The 21932-nt window shown below is 53.2% G+C and overlaps 1 protein-coding gene across 1 annotated transcript in view; it reads left to right on the plus strand.

Annotated features, from left to right (window-relative positions):
- NRBP1 (nuclear receptor binding protein 1) overlaps positions 1 to 21736 on the plus strand; it is a 31961-nt gene extending 10225 nt beyond the window's left edge. Inside the window, exons 2-17 of the mRNA XM_026047240.1 lie at positions 1332 to 1454; positions 1832 to 1933; positions 2027 to 2116; positions 2547 to 2587; positions 3898 to 3992; positions 16201 to 16284; positions 16558 to 16616; positions 17368 to 17466; positions 17537 to 17669; positions 17883 to 17985; positions 20166 to 20216; positions 20306 to 20441; positions 20519 to 20572; positions 20852 to 20915; positions 20994 to 21049; positions 21194 to 21736. Coding sequence (XP_025903025.1) covers positions 1332 to 1454; positions 1832 to 1933; positions 2027 to 2116; positions 2547 to 2587; positions 3898 to 3992; positions 16201 to 16284; positions 16558 to 16616; positions 17368 to 17466; positions 17537 to 17669; positions 17883 to 17985; positions 20166 to 20216; positions 20306 to 20441; positions 20519 to 20572; positions 20852 to 20915; positions 20994 to 21049; positions 21194 to 21292 — 1389 coding nt within the window. The 3' untranslated portion in view covers positions 21293 to 21736. The remainder of the gene's footprint in view (positions 1 to 1331; positions 1455 to 1831; positions 1934 to 2026; positions 2117 to 2546; positions 2588 to 3897; positions 3993 to 16200; positions 16285 to 16557; positions 16617 to 17367; positions 17467 to 17536; positions 17670 to 17882; positions 17986 to 20165; positions 20217 to 20305; positions 20442 to 20518; positions 20573 to 20851; positions 20916 to 20993; positions 21050 to 21193) is intronic.
- Positions 21737 to 21932: the final 196 nt, after the last annotated feature.

Consider the following 21932-nt stretch of genomic DNA (forward strand, 5'->3'; position numbering starts at 1 on the left):
TGACCTCTGAGGTCCCTTCCAACCTTGGGCATTCTATGATTCTATGATTCTATGACCAAGAGGACTCCCCTTGTGTTCGGGGGGAGCTTCCTGGGCTGCAGCTCCCCATGACCAAGAGGGCTCCCCTYGTGTTCCCGGTGGTGTTCTGGGCTGCAGCTCCCCATGACCAAGAGGGCTCCTGTCGTGTTCACTGGGCTGCGCTTCGTGCCTGGTGCCTCCTGTCCTGGCACTGTCCTTCGCTGGCAGGAGTCTGGCCCCATCCTTGTGGAGCCCCCACCCGCCTCCTGTCTGGTGACCAGGCCCTGCTCCCTGAGCGGGTGGCTCTGATCCAAGTGAAGGGACTCTGCGTGGGTGGCCAGGGATGGGGCTTTGTTATATTTGGCGATTTATAATTAAGCAAGTAAATCCTGCCCACTGTCTTCTCTGCTCTCAGTGTATGCTTTGAGGTAGAAATGCCCTCAAATCACAGCATATTGCCAGTACAGTGGAACTTCAGCCGGGACGATGACTTGGGCCTCTGAAATGGCACGGAAAGGTGTTGCAGAGGGTGCTGTGGATGCAGAACCATGAACGTCGCTGCATGCTGCTAGGAGTGGGGCTCGTCCTAGCCCTGCCCAGCTTTCCTGGCGCTGAAGGGCCTGCGCTGCCCTGGCATCTTCATTCCAGGTTTCACCTGTTAAGCTCCTTGTGGCCGGGCCCCTTCCGCTCTCTCGGGCGGCGGGTGTTGTGTACACACGTGTGCGGTGGTTGTTGTTGTAGGGGTGGCTGTGCTTGTGCTGGACTGACTCTTGAATTGATTGACTTGAGAAGCTGTTATAGCAGTTTAAATTGTGCAGTCCAATCCCAAAACACTTGCAGTTTTGGCTTTGTTTCTCTGTGCTTGGTTTGATTTCCTTTCTCTCATGTTTATCAGCACATTTCTGCAGGTTCCCACAGAAAGTTATGTCCAAGTTTCTGAACATTTTTTGCATCTCTTTGGTTTGTTTAGGAGTTCCTATGGTAAAATGAACTGTAATTATGATTTAAAAAAAATAATAAAAAAAAAAAGCAGATCTGCTGTATAAAAGCCAAAAGGCAGCTTTTATTACGAGGTGGGGTTTGTGCGACGGAGCTTTGCCTCAGCTCTCGTGGTGTGTCCTGCAGTGATTCCCCTGTGGTTGTGCCCGCTTCTTGAAATAGATGCGGACAGTGTAGCCTGGGACGTGTGGACAATCTAGTTTGGGAATGTGCATTTCTTTAAAAGTTCATAATAGTCAAGTGAATGGCACATAAAATGTGATCAGCATAAAACCAATCGTGTCTTGCTGACTGGATCTTACCTCTGTTTCCAGGTGAATCAGCGCAATGTCCCAGGCATCGATAATGCCTACTTGGCCATGGACACGGAGGAAGGTGTGGAAGTTGTTTGGAATGAGGTTCAGTTCTCTGAACGGAAGAACTTTAAGCTTCAAGAGGTAAGCGGAGGGTCTTGGGCCAGAGCAGGATTTACAGGTGTCCAAGCCCTCTCCTGTGGGTTATTGTCCGGACTCACAACTTGCCTGACAGGAGTGCTGTGCTGCTGAGATGTAGGAAATGCAACTTGAGCCCGACCTCTGCAGAAAACGTGATAAAAAGCCCTTGCTCTGCTATTTCCATGAGCTCTTGTGTTGCTTTCTCCTTGTGACTGAGCAGTGCTAAGTTGGGATGCAGGATGTGACGGAATCGGGTGCTGTTCTTGGCACAGCGGCTTGACTTGTATCGTGTTGTACGTGGGTGCCCTGACCCAAGAGAAAGTAAGCTGTGGCCTGGGGAAGGTTGGTGTAGCTCTGTCTTTGTCTTTCTGATGTTACAGGAGAAAGTTAAAGCAGTGTTTGACAACTTAATTCAGCTGGAACATTTGAACATTGTGAAATTTCACAAATACTGGGCGGATGTAAAGGAGAATAAGGCCAGGGTAAGTGAAGTGAACGGCCCTTTGGACTTTCGTGCTGTCTGTATCCTGTGCGTAACTAGTGGAGCAGAGGGTGATGTCTCACTGCCACCACAGGTGATCTTCATCACTGAATATATGTCCTCGGGGAGCTTGAAACAGTTCCTGAAGAAGACAAAGAAAAACCACAAGACTATGAATGAAAAGGTAACTTCTGTTTCRTACACAGCTGATTCGGGCCCATCAGCCTCTGGGACACCCCTTATGAGGGGAGCTCCTTATGAGCTGTTTGGGGCAGCTGCTCGATCTGCTTGCCTGGCTTTCTGGTCCTGTGCAGCTTCTGGTGTGTGGTGCGATGGGCATGTCCCATTCTGTGTGTGCACATGGGAAGATGGAAGGGGTCTGTGCATAGCACAAGTTGGGAGGGAAGGTGTGTTTCTTGATTTACACAAGTGTGTGCAAACTGACTCGAGCACGGCAGTGTTGATCCCATGGGTCCTCACCTTCCTACACTCTGGTGCTGGAGGTGAGAGAGGCCAGGCAACACCCAGTGGAGGGTATGTTCCTTCCCGTGAGTGGGCTGTGGTTTGGTTCTTCTCCCATGACTCCTTTTTCTGATCCTTGCTCTTGTCTGTAGGCCTGGAAGCGCTGGTGTACCCAGATCCTCTCTGCTCTCAGGTACGTGAGGTACAGGTGTTGGGGTCTAGCTGTGCTCCCTGTGCCTGTCTCCATGCTGTGGAGCGCTCACAGCTGTGAACACGTGCTGCTGCTCGTGGGCAAGCCTTGTGGAGTGGAACCTGATGGGACTGTCACTCGCACAGCCCGTTTCCTGCCCCAGTGGTGTAGTCTGCAGCCTATTGCTGTAGTCTGCACCAACCGCACGCTCTCCAGTTAAACAACCCTGAAGGACTCTAAGAGGGTCCCAGTGGTCACTTAGACCGTAATGAGGATGTGAGTTGGGTATTAGCGAGCATGCTCTGGCATCACCGTATCCAGCATTATAACTTGACTAACCATGGCTGAGAAGACTTGTGCCTGTGGAACTTGGAAGAAGTTTCAAGCCAAGTTCTGGGCGAGTGGAGTGAGGAAGTTTTCTTGACCTTTGCTGGCTGCAGCCTTGCAGCATGTGCCCCACTCATAGTTGTAGTGTGGTGGTATTAGTGGTATACATGGAGCTAGGAAAATACCAATGCCTGCATGGTATTCTGCGTGGCATGCAGAAGCTGTGGGGCTGGATATCTCTTGATATAGATGATGTGCAGGTGTCTTAGTGCACCCAGCAAAGTAGGATTAAGTTGACTGTTTAAGTCTATTCTAAATCTCAGACAGAGTTAGTGTGTAGTTGATATCAGTCTTGGGAAAACAAGCCAGACATCAGAGCAAGATTCCCATTCTGTGGAAGAAAAATGTTCCCGTGTTACTAAATAGAGCTGTCCAGGCTTAGTTAGGGTTCCAACAAGCCTGTTGGGGTTGACAGTCTGTATTTGTGCTGGCTGCTAATATAAAACCAAGCAGAGCGGGGTGTAAAAACAGCTGTCTCAAATGTACCTGGGACCGCAGCACTGAAAAGATTTACTCATGCAAATGGCAAACATGAGAAGACATTAATGCCTTTTGATGCTGTACAGCGGAGGCAGAGTAAGGCTCTGAGTTCTTTGCTGTAATGTTCGAGGACTTTCAGCATCCTCCTGGCAGTGTCTCTCCAGTATCGGGGCAGATGAAGTCCTTCCTTTTTCCCCTGGCGCTCTGGGTTTCCTGATGGTTGGCCAGAGAAGGCTTCTTTTCTCCCGAGTTCTGGAGGGCGGCTGCTTGGTTGTCCTCAGTGCTGCCCAGGGTACCGGTTGGTCACTTCATTCCCCCGCTGTGGTGTATCCCTGGTGCACAACCTTGGCCCTCCTGCTCCCTCCTGATGTTTCTGTGATGTGGAGGGAGGGTGTCCTGCCTGCCCTGGGCACTGTCCTTACCAGGGCTCTGTTCTCCATCTCCAGCTACCTCCACTCCTGTGATCCTCCAATCATCCATGGCAACCTGACCTGTGACACGATCTTCATTCAGCACAACGGACTGATCAAAATTGGATCAGGTAAGGCTGGGCACACCTGACCCTTGCCTGGGGGAAAGAAATGCTTAGCCAGGATGGAACTGCTCATTTCTTCCTAGGCTCTCTGGCATGATAGGCATGAATGTACATGTATCCCTCCAGCACCATATCAGTTGCACTAGAGCTTGGCAGAAGAATTCACTGTTGGTTGGACCACCTTCAGGCACAGAAGGGATTGTTCCTGCTACACTAGATCCCCTTTAACTCCTTTCTCAGCTTTTGTTCTAAAATGATTGATCGGAGAAATGGTGCTGAAGCTTTCTGGTTTCATACGCACCCTGTCCTTGGATTCATCGCTCTGCCTTTTCCTCACAAGCAGTCTTGCAGCTCCATACACATGGAGTTAGCTCTGCAGATGTGAGGAGGTTTGAGAGCTGTCTGGATAGTGGTGTCCACTGAGGTGACCTGCATGCTGCCTGTAACTGTGACTGCTGCCTCTGTGACTCCCATCCAGCACCACTCACATTCACTTGGACCTCAACCTGTTGCCCTGTGCAGGCAGCCACCTGTGCTGAAACACTTGTTCCATAAACAGGAGAGGATTTTTCTAGTGGTGCATCCTTGGATGCTCTCTGCTTTTGTTTCCTCTGTTTCTGTTCTTAYGCCTCTCCAAATCTATCTGCAATCAGGATGTATTATCTGGCACTCGGCTTCCCCTTCCACCTGCAGCTTTGCTACCAGCTTTCTGGCTGCTGCAGGGACCCTCAAACAAGAGGAGCACGTCCATGCTGACCTGTAGGCTCTTCTGTACATGAGTGCCTGGCTTGATGCTGACATGGGAAAGAATGCCAAGCTTTATCTGTCATCTAAAAATAATTATTCTTCATAARCCACAGACCTCTGTGGCTTTCCTGCCACCAGAGAGCTCTTGTGCTGTCTCTTCATCCTGGGGCAGGGTCTCTTATCTATAAAAGACTCTTATTTCTGCCTGTGTGAGGCAGGAGGAATGCAGAGCTCTGCATGTGTCTGAACTTGCTGCCCTTTGTACGGGTTGCTGCATCCCAGGGCTCACTTTATCAGCTTTGAGTTGGTCCTGATGGGAGGATGTCCAAGAGCTGCATCCCTCTGATCCCTCTCTGCTGGCCAACACAGCTGGCCCAAGGGCCTTTAGTTGGGGCCACTTGTGGGAAGTGCTGTGCATCCCACTGGACGAGTGCATAGGAGCCCCTTGCCTTTCTAGTTCAGTTTAAACATATTAGACTGCTGTGGTTTTTTGGACTGGTAGCTAAGACTCTCCTTGCAAAAAAGAATCCATTCCTGCCTTTGTCGCCAGGGTTGAGGCCTGGAAGGAGAGGCCAGGTCGGTGTATGGGCAAAGAGGGTGTTCGTGGGAGCGCTCGGCCTGTCATTCTAAGCCTGTCTCAAAGAAGGGTGGTTCCTCGCTGGTTCTGGCTCATAAGCAGCTGCCTTAACATAGTTCTTTGTTTGCCTACACCTCTTCATTAGAGCTTTGCCCCTCTTCATCATGCTGTAAGGAGCGGAGGTGATCAGACTGCTTCTTGCAGAGAGTACTGACTGTCTGTGCACTCCAGCAGCTGTATCCTCAGCAAGACTCTTAGTCCTGAAGAGGACATGCTCAGGAGCACCAGTGTGCAGGAGTTAATCCTGATTGCTTAATCCTGGTTGCTCCTGGGCAGAGTTTCTCCCGCTTCACTTTTATACTGCCTTGCTCGCCTCGTATTCAGAAGTGAAGCGACTGGGAGATCCTGATCACTGCTTGAGGAAAAAGGAAGAGGGTACAAGCGGAGCCATTGGAAGTTCTCCGAGCTGCACAGCTCCGGCTGCGGCCCAGGATGGGGCTAGTGCTGTGCCAGCATTGCAGGGTGCATCTCTGTTCCTGTAGTGCCGACCCGGCTGGGAGAGACAGAGCTTTGTCATCGGAATTGCTGCCTGTGCCCTGGCTTGAGATTCTCCAGTGCTGCTGACTGTGCAAGAAGCAGGCTGTTTTCGTGTTTGGTCCTAGGGAGTCACGCCCAGGTCACTGGAAATGTTGGATTTGGGTTTATTGCTCTATGTAGCTGGTTTTCAGAGGTGGCAGACATCTGAAAATTCTTCCACGTGTATTTAAAAGGAGTAGGCAGTAATTCCAGTGGATTTAAGTGGAGCAGTGATTGCGCACGCCATGATCAGGTCTGTCTGTTTCCAGTACCATTCARGATCAGGCTCTAGAAAGCTGCTCTCTTCCCTGGTCCAAGCAAGGCGGATACACACAGCATGCGAGGCAGAAACAGGGGGAAGGAGACCACAGCACCTCCCTGCTGGAGGAGGCAGTGAAGAGCAGCGCGTCCGAGTGCGCGTCCCTGCTCGCCCGCACGGCCACGGGCTCCTGCGGCACCCGATGGACGTGGGGCAGCCTGTCCAGCGCCTCCTGCCGCCTCTTCACTTGCTTGTGGAACCACTAGCAAGACTCCTCCCTTGTTTCTTTGCTCCATGTGCAGTTCTGGAATAGTCCTTTGTCTTTTCCAGGGACGTTTGTGCACTGCGGAGTAAAAAGATTAATTGAGTAGTAAGGCTGTTAGTGTTGCACTGGGTTTGGGGGAGAGTTGGAAGTGATACGCAGCTGGGATGTGGAAGGAACTGTTAGGTGYGGAAGGTCATCTGGAAGAAAAGGAGTGAGGAGGGAGGATGTCTCATACTGCTGAGCAGCGTGGAAGTCAGTCTTAATCCATTCTTTTTTCCAACTTTTTCTTTGCTGCATAAAGTAGATGGTTAATAGATTTAAAGAGAATCAAATGGGAGGGAGCTTTGGGGAGTTTGTGGGAATAGGAAAGACACCTGCAACTTCTAGACTTGCTCTTGGTGCCTAGGAGATGGGAATATTCCATTCCCATGGAGTTGTGCTCACATTAAGGTATTTGCTGTGAGAATTCAGCTCTGTTTCTCTGCAAGTTCTTCTGCAAGTTCTTAGCACCCATTTCTCTGTCACGAGGGCAAGTGAGTCCTCTGTGCTGAAAGCTGATTTCCCTGGGACTGGTCCTGGAATCTGAAAGGGAACTTTCTCCTGGAGCTGGATGCTTTGCTGCCCTCATTRCGGGGTGGGAGGCGGGTGTCTGGGTCTGTGCCTGCCTGTTCCGTTGAGCGAGTGGGCTGTGAAGGGAGCGAGCGGCAAGGTGACGTTCACTGGGACAGCTGCTCCGAGTGCCAAGGAAGAGCAGCGTTCGGGTAAGGTGTTCGGTCTCCGTGAAGCACAGCAGGGAGTTGCTCCTTGCTGCTCTTCAGTGCTGCCGTGAGACATTTCCTGTAATTCACACTGGGGATGTGAGGACCAAACACGGATGGAAAGAGGTGGTGGATTAGAATAAAAGCAACAAAAACAGTTATAACAGCTCTTAATGGCTTTAGGTACCCCATGAGCTCTGACCGTGGATTAAATGTAAAGGTGTATAGAAGGTGCCACTCCTTATTGCTTGCCCAGCTAGAGCTTTAGTAGCTGAGTGACGTGTCCTCCAGGTGGGTGGGAGCCCAGTGTTATGCTGGAATATTTCCAGAGAGCGGCAGGCATTGGCCTGGAAATGCTTTCCTGTTTCCTGATCATACGGCACCTGCAAGGGTGGTAGGAGACCTGGCTGCTGCAGTTGAATCCTGGGTGCCAGCCGACCTGGCCTTACCTGGTCTTAGCTCTAATATTAAACCATGCAGCCAGGCATGTAAGCACAGTTGCTGCTGCAAAGATCCAAGCTGCTGGGATGTTGGAGGTCAGTGTCTGCTGAGGTGGGGTGGAAATGGGCTGTAGAGAACCCGCAGAAATAGCAGGATTTGCAGCAGCTTTTGGCCTCAGTTTCCTGTGGCCTCTTCCGGGTCAGGGGCCGCTTCCCGGGCAGAAGTGCTGATGTTTCTCAGTTAGGCCGGCTTAGAGGCGCTTGGAGGCAGGGCTGGGCACCCAGGCTTGTCGGCGTTGCTCTCTGCCCAGCAGTCTGTAACAATATGAAGTGCTTGCTGTTTCATCAACTCATTGACTTCTGTCTTGTTTTACTTTCCGCTTACGGGCTGCTCTGTTACCAACAGTCTTTCATAGGATTTTTGCTAATGGTGAGCAAACTTCTCCACTCCTGTGGTGTGACTGTACTGCTATATGTGTATATATATATATATTTTAAATGTATATATATAATGTGTATATATGTAATGTACGTTTTATATATATATACACACACGTGCCTTGCTACACACATGCACACTCTAATGATACAGCGTTCCCTTGCTATAAGGCTGGTGTCAAACCCTTCGGCCTGGGACGCCTGTCCTTGCCGGATGCGATCGGCTGCCTTGCGCGCAGCCAGAGCCTTACAGAGAGGGAGCGCTGCCCGTCTTGGAGTCCCGGCTGTTAGTTCCCCCTCTCCTCGTGCTCAGTGTGCTGCTCCATGGACCCTAGTGCATGCCGGCTTCTGCATGTCGAGCCATCAGGTGCATCGCTCCGAGCTGTTCCCAAGTGAACGTCCATGTACGTTTAGACTCTTCCCTGCTACTGTTCTGCTAGACTTGGCTGAACACCAGATCTGGAATAGTCTTTGCTTTGTGCTTAGATATCCAACTGCTTGCTTGTAGTTTTAACTCCTTAGACGTTTTCTTTCTAAGATGAATGTTTCGGTGAAATCTGTCCTGCTCCTGATGGCCAGAAAGATCTCCTCCCCCCAAAGCCCCTGGTTGTGAAGCTGGGCTTGTTGTTGTTCTCCACCCAAAGCTCCGTTTTGGGGAAACCTTGGGCGCTCATGTACGTATTTATTACCCATGAGGGTTGTTCCCCATGGTCGGACACTGTTTCAGCCCTGCCGCTCGGGAGCCGCCAGCGGTCGGGTGGCAGTGGTGCCGGGAGCAGGAGGTGTCTGGGCGCCCGCGCAGCCACAGCACGCGGCGGCACCGGGCATGGGGGCCTGGCACGTGCGGCCCGTTTGGGCCGGTGCTCCGGGGAGCCCCGTGGCCTCAGGGCTGTGCCCGCAACACCAGAGCCTCGGCGTCAGGCGGCCGCTGCTTGTACTCGAGCGGCGCCAGCCGGCACGGCTGTTTCTCGGCACTGAAGGCACCGCGCCGTACTGGAACGGAGCAAACCGGTCTAGAGCACGAAGCTGCCGCTCCAGTAAGGCAAGAAGAGGCTGTCAGCCAGGGCCTCCAGGCCTGAGAAATGGAATTCCTGCCTGCTCTGTGCTTAGGCAGCGTCAGGTAACCTTGGAATCCTGAGCGTGCTCAGCGGAGTCCTAGGACTGGGTTTAGCTGTGTTGGGCCATCGCTGTGTCTGTGGAGATGAGCTGGCAGGCTGTGAAATCTCTGCCTCTTCAGAAGTGACTTGGGGTTTGAGAGCACTTCCCAACGAGCTCCCTTGAGCTAGTGAGGCTGTGACTGACAGCTTTTCATAACTAGTCTTATTTTATTCATTTCTTCATGCTTTCTATTTTGTCACCTGGTGTTTAAAGACTTGTCATGATGTTTTCAAATATTTCAGAGATACCTGAGACACTTCACAGGTGATAGATTATGTGGGCAGAGATATCTGAGACACTTCCTAGGTGATGCAGAAATCGTGTGGGGTTCATTAGGATATCTTAGATCTGGCTTGTTTTTTCTCCTTGAACTAGGTCAAGTGAGTTTGAAACAAAAATATTGAACATTTAAAACTGGACATAAAAAAATCTACCACAAAAGTAGGAAAGGGTTTAAAAATATTTTATTTGATCCTGTGTACTTTTAGCTTCTAGCCGTTCAGTTTTATGTGCAGTCAAGCACGTTACCGACAGAACCAAATATTTTCAGTGTTTAAAAGCTTGGCCAAACCAAGGCAGACTTTGCTAGCAGAGGGCAAAGCTTTGTGTCTGCTCCAGATACTTCTGGGAATGGAACCTGATAGATGAGTAGTTTTGAGTGGGACTTGTGCCTGGAATGATGCAGAAGGCCAAAGCCACGTGCGTACCCCGTGCTGCTCCTCAAATACGTTGCTCTATGGGAAAGTGTTCTCTCTTTGTCCTGCCTCGCTTTGTGCTGTCTTGGAGACTCCCTGATGGAGGAGCCTGCTGTGAAATGAAGGCTCTTCACAGGAGGTCTCTTCTTGCAGAACTCTTGAGCAAACTGGATGCAAACAGTTTGGGGTGGGTGGTTAATGGTTTTTAATGGAATTCTGTATGATTAGGGCCGAAAGGCATGTGAGACGAGTTGTGTTTTGATTCCATCTTCTACATTTAGGGGATGTGCTTTTATTTACCTATTTAAGTCTTCTAATATTGTTTGGTTGTGCAGCTTCACTGCGTTGTAAAAACAATGCTCATCACAGGAACATGAAATTTAGAGTTGAACTTAATGTACAGGGCTATTCAGAACATAAAACAATTCTAGTAATGACCCATTCAGGGAGTCTCCTTTTCAGTGTGCATCTGTCTTCTGGATGTGTCAGTAGATTCCCCCAGAGTAGGTTGGTCCATAGCAATTCGGTGAATTTCTTTTTGTGTTTTTTTTTTCTGATTCCAGATAATTCTTGTGCAGTTATGTGGGTCTACTATAGTTAAGTAGATCCCTGCTATTTCCATTGTAGATGAATTAAGCAAGAATAGCAATCTTGCTTCTGTTAGCTGCCCTTGGTTGTTTAATAAATATAAATACTTATAAATTTTTATAAATACTTACCTCATAGGTGCCGTGTACCTGTTCTTGTGGCTGTGCTTGTGTTCTGCCTCTGTTATGAACACGCTCAAACGCAGTGTAGTTGAGGTTGGCAGGGACTCCAGAGACGATCTGGTCCAACCCCCTGCTCCAGCAGGGCCAGTGGGAGCCAAGTGCCCAGGACCGTTCCTGGAGGTTTGGAATATCTCCGGGGATGGAGACCCCGCAGCATCCCTGGGCATCCTGCTGCAGCGTTTAGCCGCTGTCGCAGTGAGGAAGGGTTGTCTTGTGCCCAGGCAGGAACGCGTCAGTTAAACTAGGAATGAGGTATTGAACGTGTAAGTGTCATCTGTTCCTGCACAGAAGGTTTGTCAGAGCATGGTGCTTCTGCCCTTTCCTTTCACTGCCAGTTTATATGCCCGTGTGTTAATTGGTGTGGGGAGGCTGCCTCTCGAGCTCCGCTATTCCGTGTGTGCTCTCGGCTCCCCGAGGCAAGTGCTGCGGCCTCTGCCTTTGCTCTGAGATTGTTTAGGCAGCTGTTGGGCTGTTCAGATGCAGGGCCAGTGGATGTGACAGGATAAACACAGATATAAGTAGTTGGGGGTCTAGAGTAAAATGCAAATAATTAGTTTTAAACTCCTGGATCTGCAGGGCTGTATGTTGCTTAAACTCTGCTCGGTTTGTATCTGCAACTGCATTTTCTTTTTCATTTCATGTTTTTGGCCGTGAGCTTCAGTTTTACAGCTTCCTAATTGCTTATTCTCTAGGCTGTGTTCCCCCTAATGAAAATGCACACATCACGTCGGCGTGCAAATGAAATGAATTGTGAGGTACCTTGGTTTGGTGCAGCCAGAATGTAACCAAAGGGCTTAACTTCCGTAGTGGTGAAAGGTTTGTCTGGAACGTTTGAGTGTGAGCGTGGTGATGTTTATAGTAATGGCATAAAGTGTATTGTGGCTCTATGGCCGTCCCTGGGGAGTCACGACCAAGCGGTCTCGCAGTCAGGTCATAGTTGTGGTGGAGCAGAGCAGCAAAACTGGGACAGTTCTTGGTCACCAGCTGCTGGAATACTGACCAGCCTGAGGTGGACCTTAAGGCCACTTGTTGGCTCTCATCCCTCTTCCTCTGCCTTCTAAACCCGCTGGGATCTGGAGCTCAATGCACTTCCACTTTTCTCTTTACTGGAAGAGTGGGATAACGTGGTCCTGTTTCAGAGGATGCACTGGCATTTGTGAGAGGTCCCCTCAGTGGCTGCTTTAACCCTGGGTTATTTGAGTGCAAAGGGAGGATGCTGAACACATTGGCTTGCCTGTTTGAAGGAGAAGTGGTGAGTGCACAGCAGAGGTAGGTGACAACTGGGTTCATGACGAGGGGAAAATGTCTTCTGCAGCACGTAGTGTTTAACACTGCAAGTCCATGTCATTAAACATCTCTTCTAAAATTTGCCATTGGTGGCAGTTGGGAAGGTAACACCACCAACGAAGTTCTTAGTTGATGCTCCTAATGACTGACTAGCTTTTAGATAAGCTCTCTATTTACTCTGCTGAGATCTCTTTGCAGTAGCACGTCCTTGAGAGTTTGAGAGGTCTAAGCAAGCTCCGTGTGCTCCTGTAAATAATACTTATCTTCCTTTTTTAATGCTTTTATTGTCAGCTTGTTTGCCAAAGGCAAGTTGCTTGCCTTCCCTTCTGCTTTGCTTCACGCCCCTGCCTATCGTCTGCCTTGCGTGGGTGCCAGATTTGACTGAAGCCTTCTCCAAAACCCACCTTCCCCCTGCTAGTTCAGTCCTGTAGCACTCTGTCTTTTTGTAGACTGCCCCGTGCTGTCCTCCCCTTCTCTGTGTCTGAGAGGCGCATTCATTGTGAATGGTGCCCTTGTAGCCTTCTAGCAGTCTGCCCTTCCAGCCTTCACTACTGGGGACGTGATCTCGTGCAATGTCCTCAAGGKGACCATGCTCATATAGGGGGTTGTCCTACATGATCTCCAGAGGTCCCTTCCAACCTGAATCATTCTGTAATTCTGTGACTTTCCTGCACCTGATCCTGCACTGTATTAAGAGCCATCCCGAGGTTCATCATCTCCTGTGTTTGTCTGGTTAAACAATTTCCTGGTGTCATTGTACACACCCCAGGTCCTCACCATGTGCTTCTGCCTGGGCTGGCAGTGTCAATGCCAGACCCTAGTCTCATTGCTGTAGGTATGTCTTGACGTGTCAGTAATTAACGGACAGATGAGTGTCCCAAAAGCCCATCTCTGCTTAGCTCTGTAAGGCATTTGGAGAAGGCTCTGGTAATCTTTAAGCCTTTGCTCTTATTCTACTGGTTTAGCCTCGCAGTAGTAGAGCAAGTGTATGCGTGTGACAGGGCCAAGCCACATGGGAGCTGTGATGCAAACTCCTGGAATGGAAGAACACTCTCAAGCGTGGCAGACCCTGGTCCCTGCAGCAAGGACCCACGGAGGAGCTCGGTGGGATGCTGCGAGCTTGGAGACACAAGGACAAGGCATCAGAGAGGACAGGTCCCTGGGTAACCTGTGACGGCGAGTACAGACCTGCTGCTCGTGTGTCTGAGCAGGATGTTCCCCTGTGCAGGGCAAGCGCAGCTCTTCATGGAGCTGCTGGTGCCAGCCGGTCTGTTGCAGAGTGTCACCAGGATCCTGGCAGAGCAGATAAGCCCCCATGCACCCTCAGAAACCCCGGAACGGTGCAGAGTCATTATCAGTACAGCACTGGACTAGGACTGTGCTGTAACTTGCGCTGTGGGAGTGTCTGCATCGCGCCGCTGGCTGAGGTCAACGTGGGTATAGCCTCGTTAGTGACTGGTCTCCCTCTTTCCCTTTCTTAAAGGAGCTCGGGAGCAAAGGTTGGAATGGGGCATGGGGAATAGCTACTGCCATTCAACAGGCACCTCGGAGGGGCTCTGTTAAGTCTTCTAAAGACCTCTCAGAAAATGAAGCAAATGAAATCGTGATGTGGAGCACGACTCTGCTGGGCAGAAGCTGTTGTGCATTTAGCAAATGTGGTGCCCTGGGGGGACCCTCCGTGAGAACCCTGGTCCAACAGGAGGTGGGACCTGCTGAGTCCCTGATCCCTCCTGACTCCTGGTCCCAGGGTGGCCCTGGTACCTGCAGCCTTCCYGGGTCTGGTGCTTCCCCGAGAGCAGCTCCGCAACACGCGAGGTCTCGGCGTGGTGCTTCCCAGAGCGCTCACTGCACAGAGCTGCGTCATTCAAGGTTGATTTGAAGAGGATTCCCACCTGCTCTTATCCCTTGCACTGATGAGAAATACAGAGGGGAGGAGCGGGTGGTGGAGAGAAACACACACATAAAACCCCATCAAAGTTAATAGTACAGCCGGGATGTTGAGTCGGGTCCCTGTAGTCAGAGGCTGTCGTGGGTGCAATGGATGTTGAGGTCATCAGAGCACCCCCTGTCCCCCAACGCCTACTTCGTATTTCATGTGTGCTATTGTGCATGTGTGCCCACTGCACAAAAGTGTGCTATTCCATGATTTTTATTTTCACTTTAGAACAAAAAGTCTTCCTAAAAAGTCTTAAATAACCTGTTTTACAGAAACTGTGGAAAAKAGAGACGTATTGTACAGAGAACATGTTAGATGAAACACATCAGGCTGATCTTGAGACTGAGTTATAGTCCAGGCCCCAGGAAGGCTGAAAAGTCAATATGGGGCCATCTGAAACAGTCGAGAAAAGAAAGACCCTGTTTGAGTAGGGTGGCTAGACTGGATCTCTAGAAGTCCCTTCCATGCTCTACTGTGCTGTGATTCTGTTCTGTGATTGCAGCATATCCAAAACATGAACAACGTGTTACTAAGTAGTTTGTACAGTGCTCTTGAGTGCAAGGGGGTGGGAAGGTAGAAGGAAGGCAGTGCTGTTTACCCCATCTTGATTCCTCAGCCAAAACAGCAGAGAGGAGAGGGTGAACAGTAGTAGTTCTGCAGAAGTCCTGGCTTAGCCCTTCTCTCTTAGTAGCCACTGATAGACTAGGCCTCTGCATGTCAGCAGTGGGCTTCTAAAGCTAGATATCGCTCTTAATTGAGCCCAGACAGAAGCAAGTTATGAGGACCCTAGGTTGAACCTTTGGGACGCTCTTTAGGAGGCCCAAAGAAAGAAGCTGCAGTGCTGGAGACGACCGGCATCGCTGGCCGTGTGYGCAGAGGGAGCACTGGCCTGAGGAGCACGGGGGTGGCTGCTGGTCAGCAAGGAGGTCCCCACCAAAGGGGGACCATTGATTCCAGTGCTGTTAATGGAAACAGGGAGCACGTGGTGTTGAGGTGGCCAGGAGCAAAGGAGGATGTAGAAGGACTGGAATAACCACAGTGTGACCTAATTCAGTGGTGGGAAATAGAGCGCTGTGAAAGTCCGGAGCTCCTCAGCTGGGACGAGGGGAGGATCCGGCCCAGGCTGGCTCATCGTGGGAGCGACATGACTCACCTGCGTTGCTCTCATGGGAGGGTAAGGGGTGCTGAGACCGAGACTGCAGCACAGGCCGCTGCTGTGACTGGGCCTGGGCAGGCCACKTCTAAACCTGTCCTGGGGACACCTTTACAGTGCTAACACTAAACTCTAAACTAAATGGGGAGCTAACACTACGAGCAAGAGGGAGAATTTGGCACAGTTTGCTTAGTGTGGTGGATCTGAGAGGACCTGGTGGTATCAGCGAACAGGTAATAAAGTAGTCTTGATGAAGGACCACGGTAGAGCGGAACAGAAAGGAGCAAGCTGCCCGTGAGCAGTGTTTTGAGAAGGTGGATGAAGGCCAGAGGAGCAAGCTGTGTTTCCAATGTTAGGAGGAATGTATATGATGTGATGTGATGTGTGTCCTACTTGTKTGGCTAAGGAAGATCCATTGTGTCTGAGTGGAGCCCAGACAACCCTTCCCCAAGGCAGGCCGCTCGTTCCAGCTCCCTGTGGAGCTGGGAATGCCCCTTGGTGTGTCCTGTCCAACAAAGGGGCACCTGGATAAACACACCTGGAGTCTGGCGTGTCCCAGGAGGTGCCGTGCAGCTGCGGGGCCGGCTGCTAGGGAGGGTGACGCGCGGGAGCCGGGCCTGGCACAGCAGGAGCTGCCCCAGGGGCGCAGCCAAGCTTTGGCCGGGACCTGCCTGCACGGCCCCTGCCGCCCTGGGCGTCTGTCCCGGCTGGCGCTCATGCTTGGCCTCTGCAAAGGGCTCTGCGGTGGCAGGAGGCAGGTGTGGCGGGGCATTACTGGCCAGAGCTTGCACTGGGGACARGGATGGAGACAGGCCCTCCGCGCGGCTCCCGGAGCCGAGGACAGGCTCTGCGGGGCCGGCTGGCCCTCCCGCTGAGCGAGGCCGCTCTGCTCCGCCTCGTCCCGGGCCGCTCTGGCTCCAGGCCCTGCCCACAGGAGCTGCCCCTGCCCCTCGCGGGCGGCCYGCGGCTCCGGCTGCTCCGGAACAGCCTGGGCCACAACGTGCCGGGCTCCCGGGCGCTGGGCTGGGCGCTGATGAGGGCCGGTCTGACCCACCGCTGTGTCCCTGCATGGGCCCAGCACCGCTGCACGGCGAGCGCTCACCTCCCCTTGCTTCTCCTGATTTTTATTTTTGGTTTTCCCTCTCTCCTCTCCAGTGGCACCGGACACAATTAACAACCACGTGAAGACATGTCGGGAGGAGCAGAAGAACCTGCACTTCTTTGCCCCGGAGTACGGAGGTAACGTGTGGCAGCAGCCCCAAGCCCGGGTTTTGCTGGCCTGACTCGCCAGTGCCACTGGGCCATCCTTGTGTGTTGTTCCCAGCTGCATGCTCAGGGGAGACTTGCCTTGCCTTAACAGTTTGGTTTGGGTGTTAGCTGCTTCTTGAAGTGCTCCAGCTCCGCTGTGTTTAGAACCACAGAGGAGGAGGGGAAGGCTGATGGCTTGTCAGGATGCTCTGGCCGCTGGGTGCGGGGATGGACTGACAGCAGAGCTTTGTTTCTGTGTTGCAGAAGTTGCCAATGTCACCACCGCCGTGGACATCTACTCCTTTGGGATGTGCGCGCTGGAGGTGAGTGTGGAGCGCGGGGCTGTTGGAGGGAGCGGGGCCCTGTGCTGTCTTTGCGCCCGGGTTGGCCGGGTGGGCAGTGCCCTTGAGCCAAGGCTCCTCGCCCGAGGGCTCCCTGCCTGCYTCGCTAGGAAGCAGACAGTTCCTTCTGAAATTCCCAACGTGTAGTTCACTGCCCTGTGAGGGGTGTTACCTGGAATGAGCTGTCAGGAGGAGCCAGCATAAAAACTTCTGAACCTCTGCTGTGCGTCCCGTGGGGGAAGTAGGAAGAGGGCTGTGCAGAGACACAACTCTCGGGAAGCAAAGCTTGAGCCGAATCTTGTGGACATTCCCTGGAATGCTGAGAGCCTTCCCTAGCTAGGAAGTGGTGTGTGTGTGGCTAGAGCCCTTCCTGTGTACGCACATCGTGTGCTCACCCAGAGCTGCTCTGCTTGTTCCTGCAGCTAGGAGAGACACGCTCACATCCTGGAGGTGATCCGGCTGCTGCTCCAGTAGGGGATGGGAATTCCCACCCAAATGGCCAGGGGATCATGAGATTCCAAACAGAGATATCACCTCTCTGAGGAGCTGTTGGCGTAGGTTGCCTGGGAAACCTGCGATCTGCTAGGGTGCTGGGAACAAACCATTCCAGTGAAACAGCTGGAATGCCGGGACCTGTGCGCTTGGACAGCAAGGCTTGGCCGTGGTCTCCTGGGCTGTGCCCAGGGCGCTGCTGGTTTTCAGCGTGGGCTGATGAGGCGCTTTGTGTTTGCAGATGGCAGTCCTGGAAATCCAGGGTAACGGAGAATCGTCCTACGTGCCCCAGGAGGCCATCAACAGTGCCATCCAGCTGCTGGAGGACCCGCTGCAGAGGGTGAGTGCGGGATCGGTGCTCCACACGCCGCTCKCCCCAAGCCTGCTCCAATGCTGTTTTGGCCTTGCAGGAGTTCATTCAGAAGTGTCTGGAACTGGACCCCGGCAAGCGTCCCACTGCCCGCGAGCTCCTCTTCCACCAGGCGTTGTTTGAGGTGCCGTCGCTGAAGCTCCTGGCAGCTCACTGTATCGTTGGGCATCAGCGTGAGTACCGCATCCCTGTGTCCCGCAGAGCAGCCATAAGCTCCAGCTTTCCATCCTGGGAAGCGAGACATCCCTGCTGGTCTCTGCATGCTGGGGCCGTGCAAAATAGACCTGCAGTTGATGCAAGGGCCTGCAGCTTGCTCTCCTTAGCATCGAAAAGGAGCTGCAGTAGCTCAAGTCTCTCTCTTGTGTTTTGGTTTGTTTTTTTAATAGACATGATTCCTGAAAACGCCTTAGAGGAAATGACCAAAAACCTTGATATGAGTGCAGTGCTGGCTGAGATTAACCATCCCGAAAGAGAAGGAATCAAGATGATGTGAGTACTCTGTAGCTTGTTGGGAGGGGACCCCAGGACAGTGGGGAGAACACTGAAGGATCCCCAGTCTGTCTGGGACTGTCCCCTTCTGTCATTCCTTTCCCAAGAACTGGGTGGGGAGGAAGAAGCCGGCAGTGCTGTTGGTAAAAGTGAGCTTTGCCGTGGAGGAATGCTGTGCACTGATGCTGCGTGAACAGGTTCCAGGCATTTGAGAGGTGAAACACTCCCAGCACAGAGGGCAGGGCTGTTGGGCTGTACCACACTGTGAACATCTTCAGCAAAACGTGGCAGAATGTTTGAGGAGAGGTCCAAGGGCCTTCCCCAAAACGGAGTTTGACACATTAGGTAAAGATTTCRTGAGCTTAAGAGCAGCTCGCTTTACTACATGCAATGGGAGAGACTGCAGTGGGAGAGTCCAGCATCTGAACTGGCTCTTTAGAAAAGCGATCATAACACAGAGGAGAAGCAAGCAAAGTGATCCTGCGTTTCGGATCCTGACACCTCGACTAGCTGGGAGGTTTTCTGGAAAGACTGTGACGTTGTGGGTATCATTCCCAAATGGGGCAGGATGCGTCCAGGGTAGGCCAGTATTCCGGGATGCACAAGGCGACGAGCAAAAGAAATCTGGAAGGCAAAGAGGAAGCCATTACTGACCYGAGAGGCTGTTTGAGCCACAGAGATATCTTCTAAAAACTAGCATTCTGTTCTTCTTAGAGACAGTAATTGATGGTATTGAATTCTCTTTGGGATGGGCTTTTAATTACACGTTCAAAATGGAGGACAAAGAGTGAACAGCCAGAGCTGCAGAGAAGAGTTTCTGTTATCCCAGACTCTGGGGAAATGGTCACCTGGCACCTGCCAGCCGAGCAGGGATCACCTCAGTGCTGGAGGGTGAAATAGGAAGCAGAGCAATAACTTCAAACGTGAAAGGACCTGATTTCCAGATGATTCATCAGAACCCACAGCGTCTGAACGCCTGGCAAAATTGTAAAATCCTGTCTAAAATGTACTGTACTGGAGGATGGGAAGCAAGAGATTTTTTGTGTTTTAAAAGGGGCTGCAGAGCAGTCTGAGGGGTTGAGGTCCATGTGCAGCCTCCACCTGCTGTGCTGGAGCAGTGAAGCTGTCACAAACGTGGCAGGATTTGTGCCATTTTCAGCCTCCTGCTCCTCCCTGAAATTCCTCACAACCTGTGAGACAGTGGTAGAGACGCTCAGCACTCTTGTTGCAACCAGTCTGAACTCAGCTGTGGTCAAGCGGGTGCTGAGCAGCCGCACTTGAGTGTTGACGAGCGGAGGGCTCTGCAGGGCAGCAGTGGGGTCGGGTGGCCGTGGCTCCGCGGGAGGGATGCATCTGCTCCAGCGCTGCCCTTCCCCAACGAGGGGTGCCAAGTAAGGGGAGAAGGGGTAGTGCTGGCCACAAAATGGTGCATTCCCAGCGGGTATCCCCACTGAGCCGGGAGCAGGCAGGTGTGGAGCAGAGCAGACCACTGACCTGAGCGTTTTCACCGCACGGAGAAACCCTTTCCTTGGAAAGGAGAAATAGGAAATAGCGCGTGACAAGTTATGGCAGAGGAGAGAGGGCCAGTGGCTGTTACCCCTCTCGAGCAGCAACAGAGGAGGCGGTTGGTGGAATTACACTGAGAAGCCACAAAGACTCAGCAGACAACATGTAAAGGGAATTACAGGGAGAACAAGAGTGCCCAGAACAGAGTCCCTTGGGCAGGGCATTGAATTCTGAGCTGTTGGTTTTGCAGTTTGTCCAAGGTGAGATGCCTGGACCGCGGTGCCATCTCTGGGGTGCTGCAGAAACTCCTGCCTCTGCAGTGCGCAGGGCCCGCTCTCCTCGCTGGATTCAGTCTAATGATATCCGCAGGTCGCACACTAGGATCCGCTTCCCAAATAGTTGTTTGAATTGAACAACGCTCCCCAGGGGGTGATAGCTGTTTCTGCCATAATAAAAAATGCTCCCTCGCTCCTTAGTGCTGGGAGCAGCTGCTGCTGCATAGGAGGCACGAGCCCATCTCGCTGTGGCTGCCTGCCCCCTCTGTACCCRTGTCCGGAGCCGGCGCAGCCAGTCTCGGACACGGGCTGTGTCCTGTGTGAAATGCAGCCTCCCAGAAGACGCAAGTGCATCGCTGCACGAGCCTATTTCTCACTTCAGTGTTTTCTTTCTTGTAGCTTCTCCCAGTCACCAGCATTGGAGCTGGACAAGTTCCTAGAGGATGTAAGGTAAGAGGCTCTTCTAATGAGCATCCTTGCTGCGTGTGAGAGGGGGGTGACTGAGGAGAGGGTAACTCGAGGGCTCCCCTTTTCCACAGGAACGGCATCTACCCGCTCACGGCTTTTGGGATGCCGCGGCCCCAGCAGCCCCAGCAGGTGGTCGTGAAGTCGCCCATCGTCCCCCCGTCAGTGAAAACCCCAACTCCGGAGCCGGCCGAGGTGGAGACCCGCAAGGTGAGGGGCGGCCGCGGGGCTCCCCACCGCGGCCGAGCGGCCCCGCGGCCCCGCTCACGGGCCTTTCCTCTGCACAGGTGGTGCTGATGCAGTGCAACATCGAGTCGGTGGAGGAGGGAGTCAAGCACCACGTACGTTCCCATGTGCGGGGGTCGGGGGGGGGCTGGGCTCTGCTGCGTCCCTGTCAGGGCCACGGGGTTGGTAGTCCCGAGCTGGCCCCACGGGGCACCCACGCCCAGGGGCCCTTCCTCACCCAGCGCTGCCACTGGCCCCTGTTGGGAGCTGTGGCCTGTGCTCTGGGATGGGGCTCAGGAGGGCGGGCCTCCTGCTGTGACGGAGTTGGGGGCTGCCCCGGTGGCCTGCGCTGCCTGCAGGGCTGCGGCCGCTCACGAGCGCTCCTGTGCTTCCAGTTGACGCTGCTGCTGAAACTGGAAGACAAGTTGAATCGACACTTGAGCTGCGACCTGCAGCCCAGTAAGTAGCCATCCTTGTCCCCTTGCCCTGGGCTGGGCAGCGCTTGCACTTGGCCTTACGCCCTTCCCTGTGTTGCAGATGACAATATCCAGGAGCTGGCAGCCGAGCTGGTCCAGCTTGGCTTCATCAGTGAGGTGAGTGGGGCTGGGGCTGGGTAGGGCTCTGCATTCCTGTTCCCAGGGGCCTCTTCACCCCCGCTAATCCTGTTCTCCCTGCTGAGGGAACTGGAATCGCACGTCCTGCACGGTGGCAGCCTCACAGTGCCGTGTTCTCCGCAGGCTGACCAGAGCAGACTCACCTGTTTACTTGAAGAGGCTTTCAGCAAGTTCTACTACACCCGCAACGGGGCCCTGACGGCCGTCACAGTGTCGTCTTAGCAGCCCTGGGCTCCTGGGCGGCCAGCGCGGCTTTGTTGCCTCTGCCCCCTCCGTGTCTGTCCATCACCGTAGGGCATCCGCAAGCCCCGGCTGCAGCGCTTGGAAGCTCGTCCTGCATGTGCCGTGGCTGGGCCCAGCGACAATCCTCCCTGCCCGCCTATTAAAGGGGACTTTGCGCGTCAGTATTATTTCCAGCCCTGTTTCTGTTGGGTTTCTGCCAGGTGGTGCCGGGGAGCCGGGTCCTGGCGGGGGCTGTTCTGTAGCCCTGTTCATGTGCATGGAGTTTGTTTTGTTTGAATTGTACAAAGTGTCTTTTGCACAGCACATTCTTTTTTTTTTTTATTAAAAGGTAAGCGGGGGGAGGTCGCTAGGCCCCGCCCCCCTGCGCCCCACTCTGCAACGGCCTTGGGCCCCTCACTGTCTCCCCCCACCCCGGGCCGGCGGGCGGGGGGCTGGGCTCGCCCCTGCCCGGAGCTTCGCCCGCCCCCCGCCCCCTGCGCCCGCACTTTGTTTACTGGTTTGCACAGCCCGAGCGCGCGGGCGGGCGCGGCCCGCGGGGCGGCAGCGCGGGGGCCCGTGCGCCCCAGCCCCCGCCCCGCGGACCCCCGGCCCCGCCCGGGGCGCTGCGCGGGGCCCGTCC

The sequence above is a fragment of the Nothoprocta perdicaria genome, unplaced genomic scaffold (genome assembly GCF_003342845.1).
Source record: "Nothoprocta perdicaria isolate Ctin4 unplaced genomic scaffold, notPer1 scaffold_484, whole genome shotgun sequence".
Classification (NCBI taxonomy): domain Eukaryota; kingdom Metazoa; phylum Chordata; class Aves; order Tinamiformes; family Tinamidae; genus Nothoprocta; species Nothoprocta perdicaria.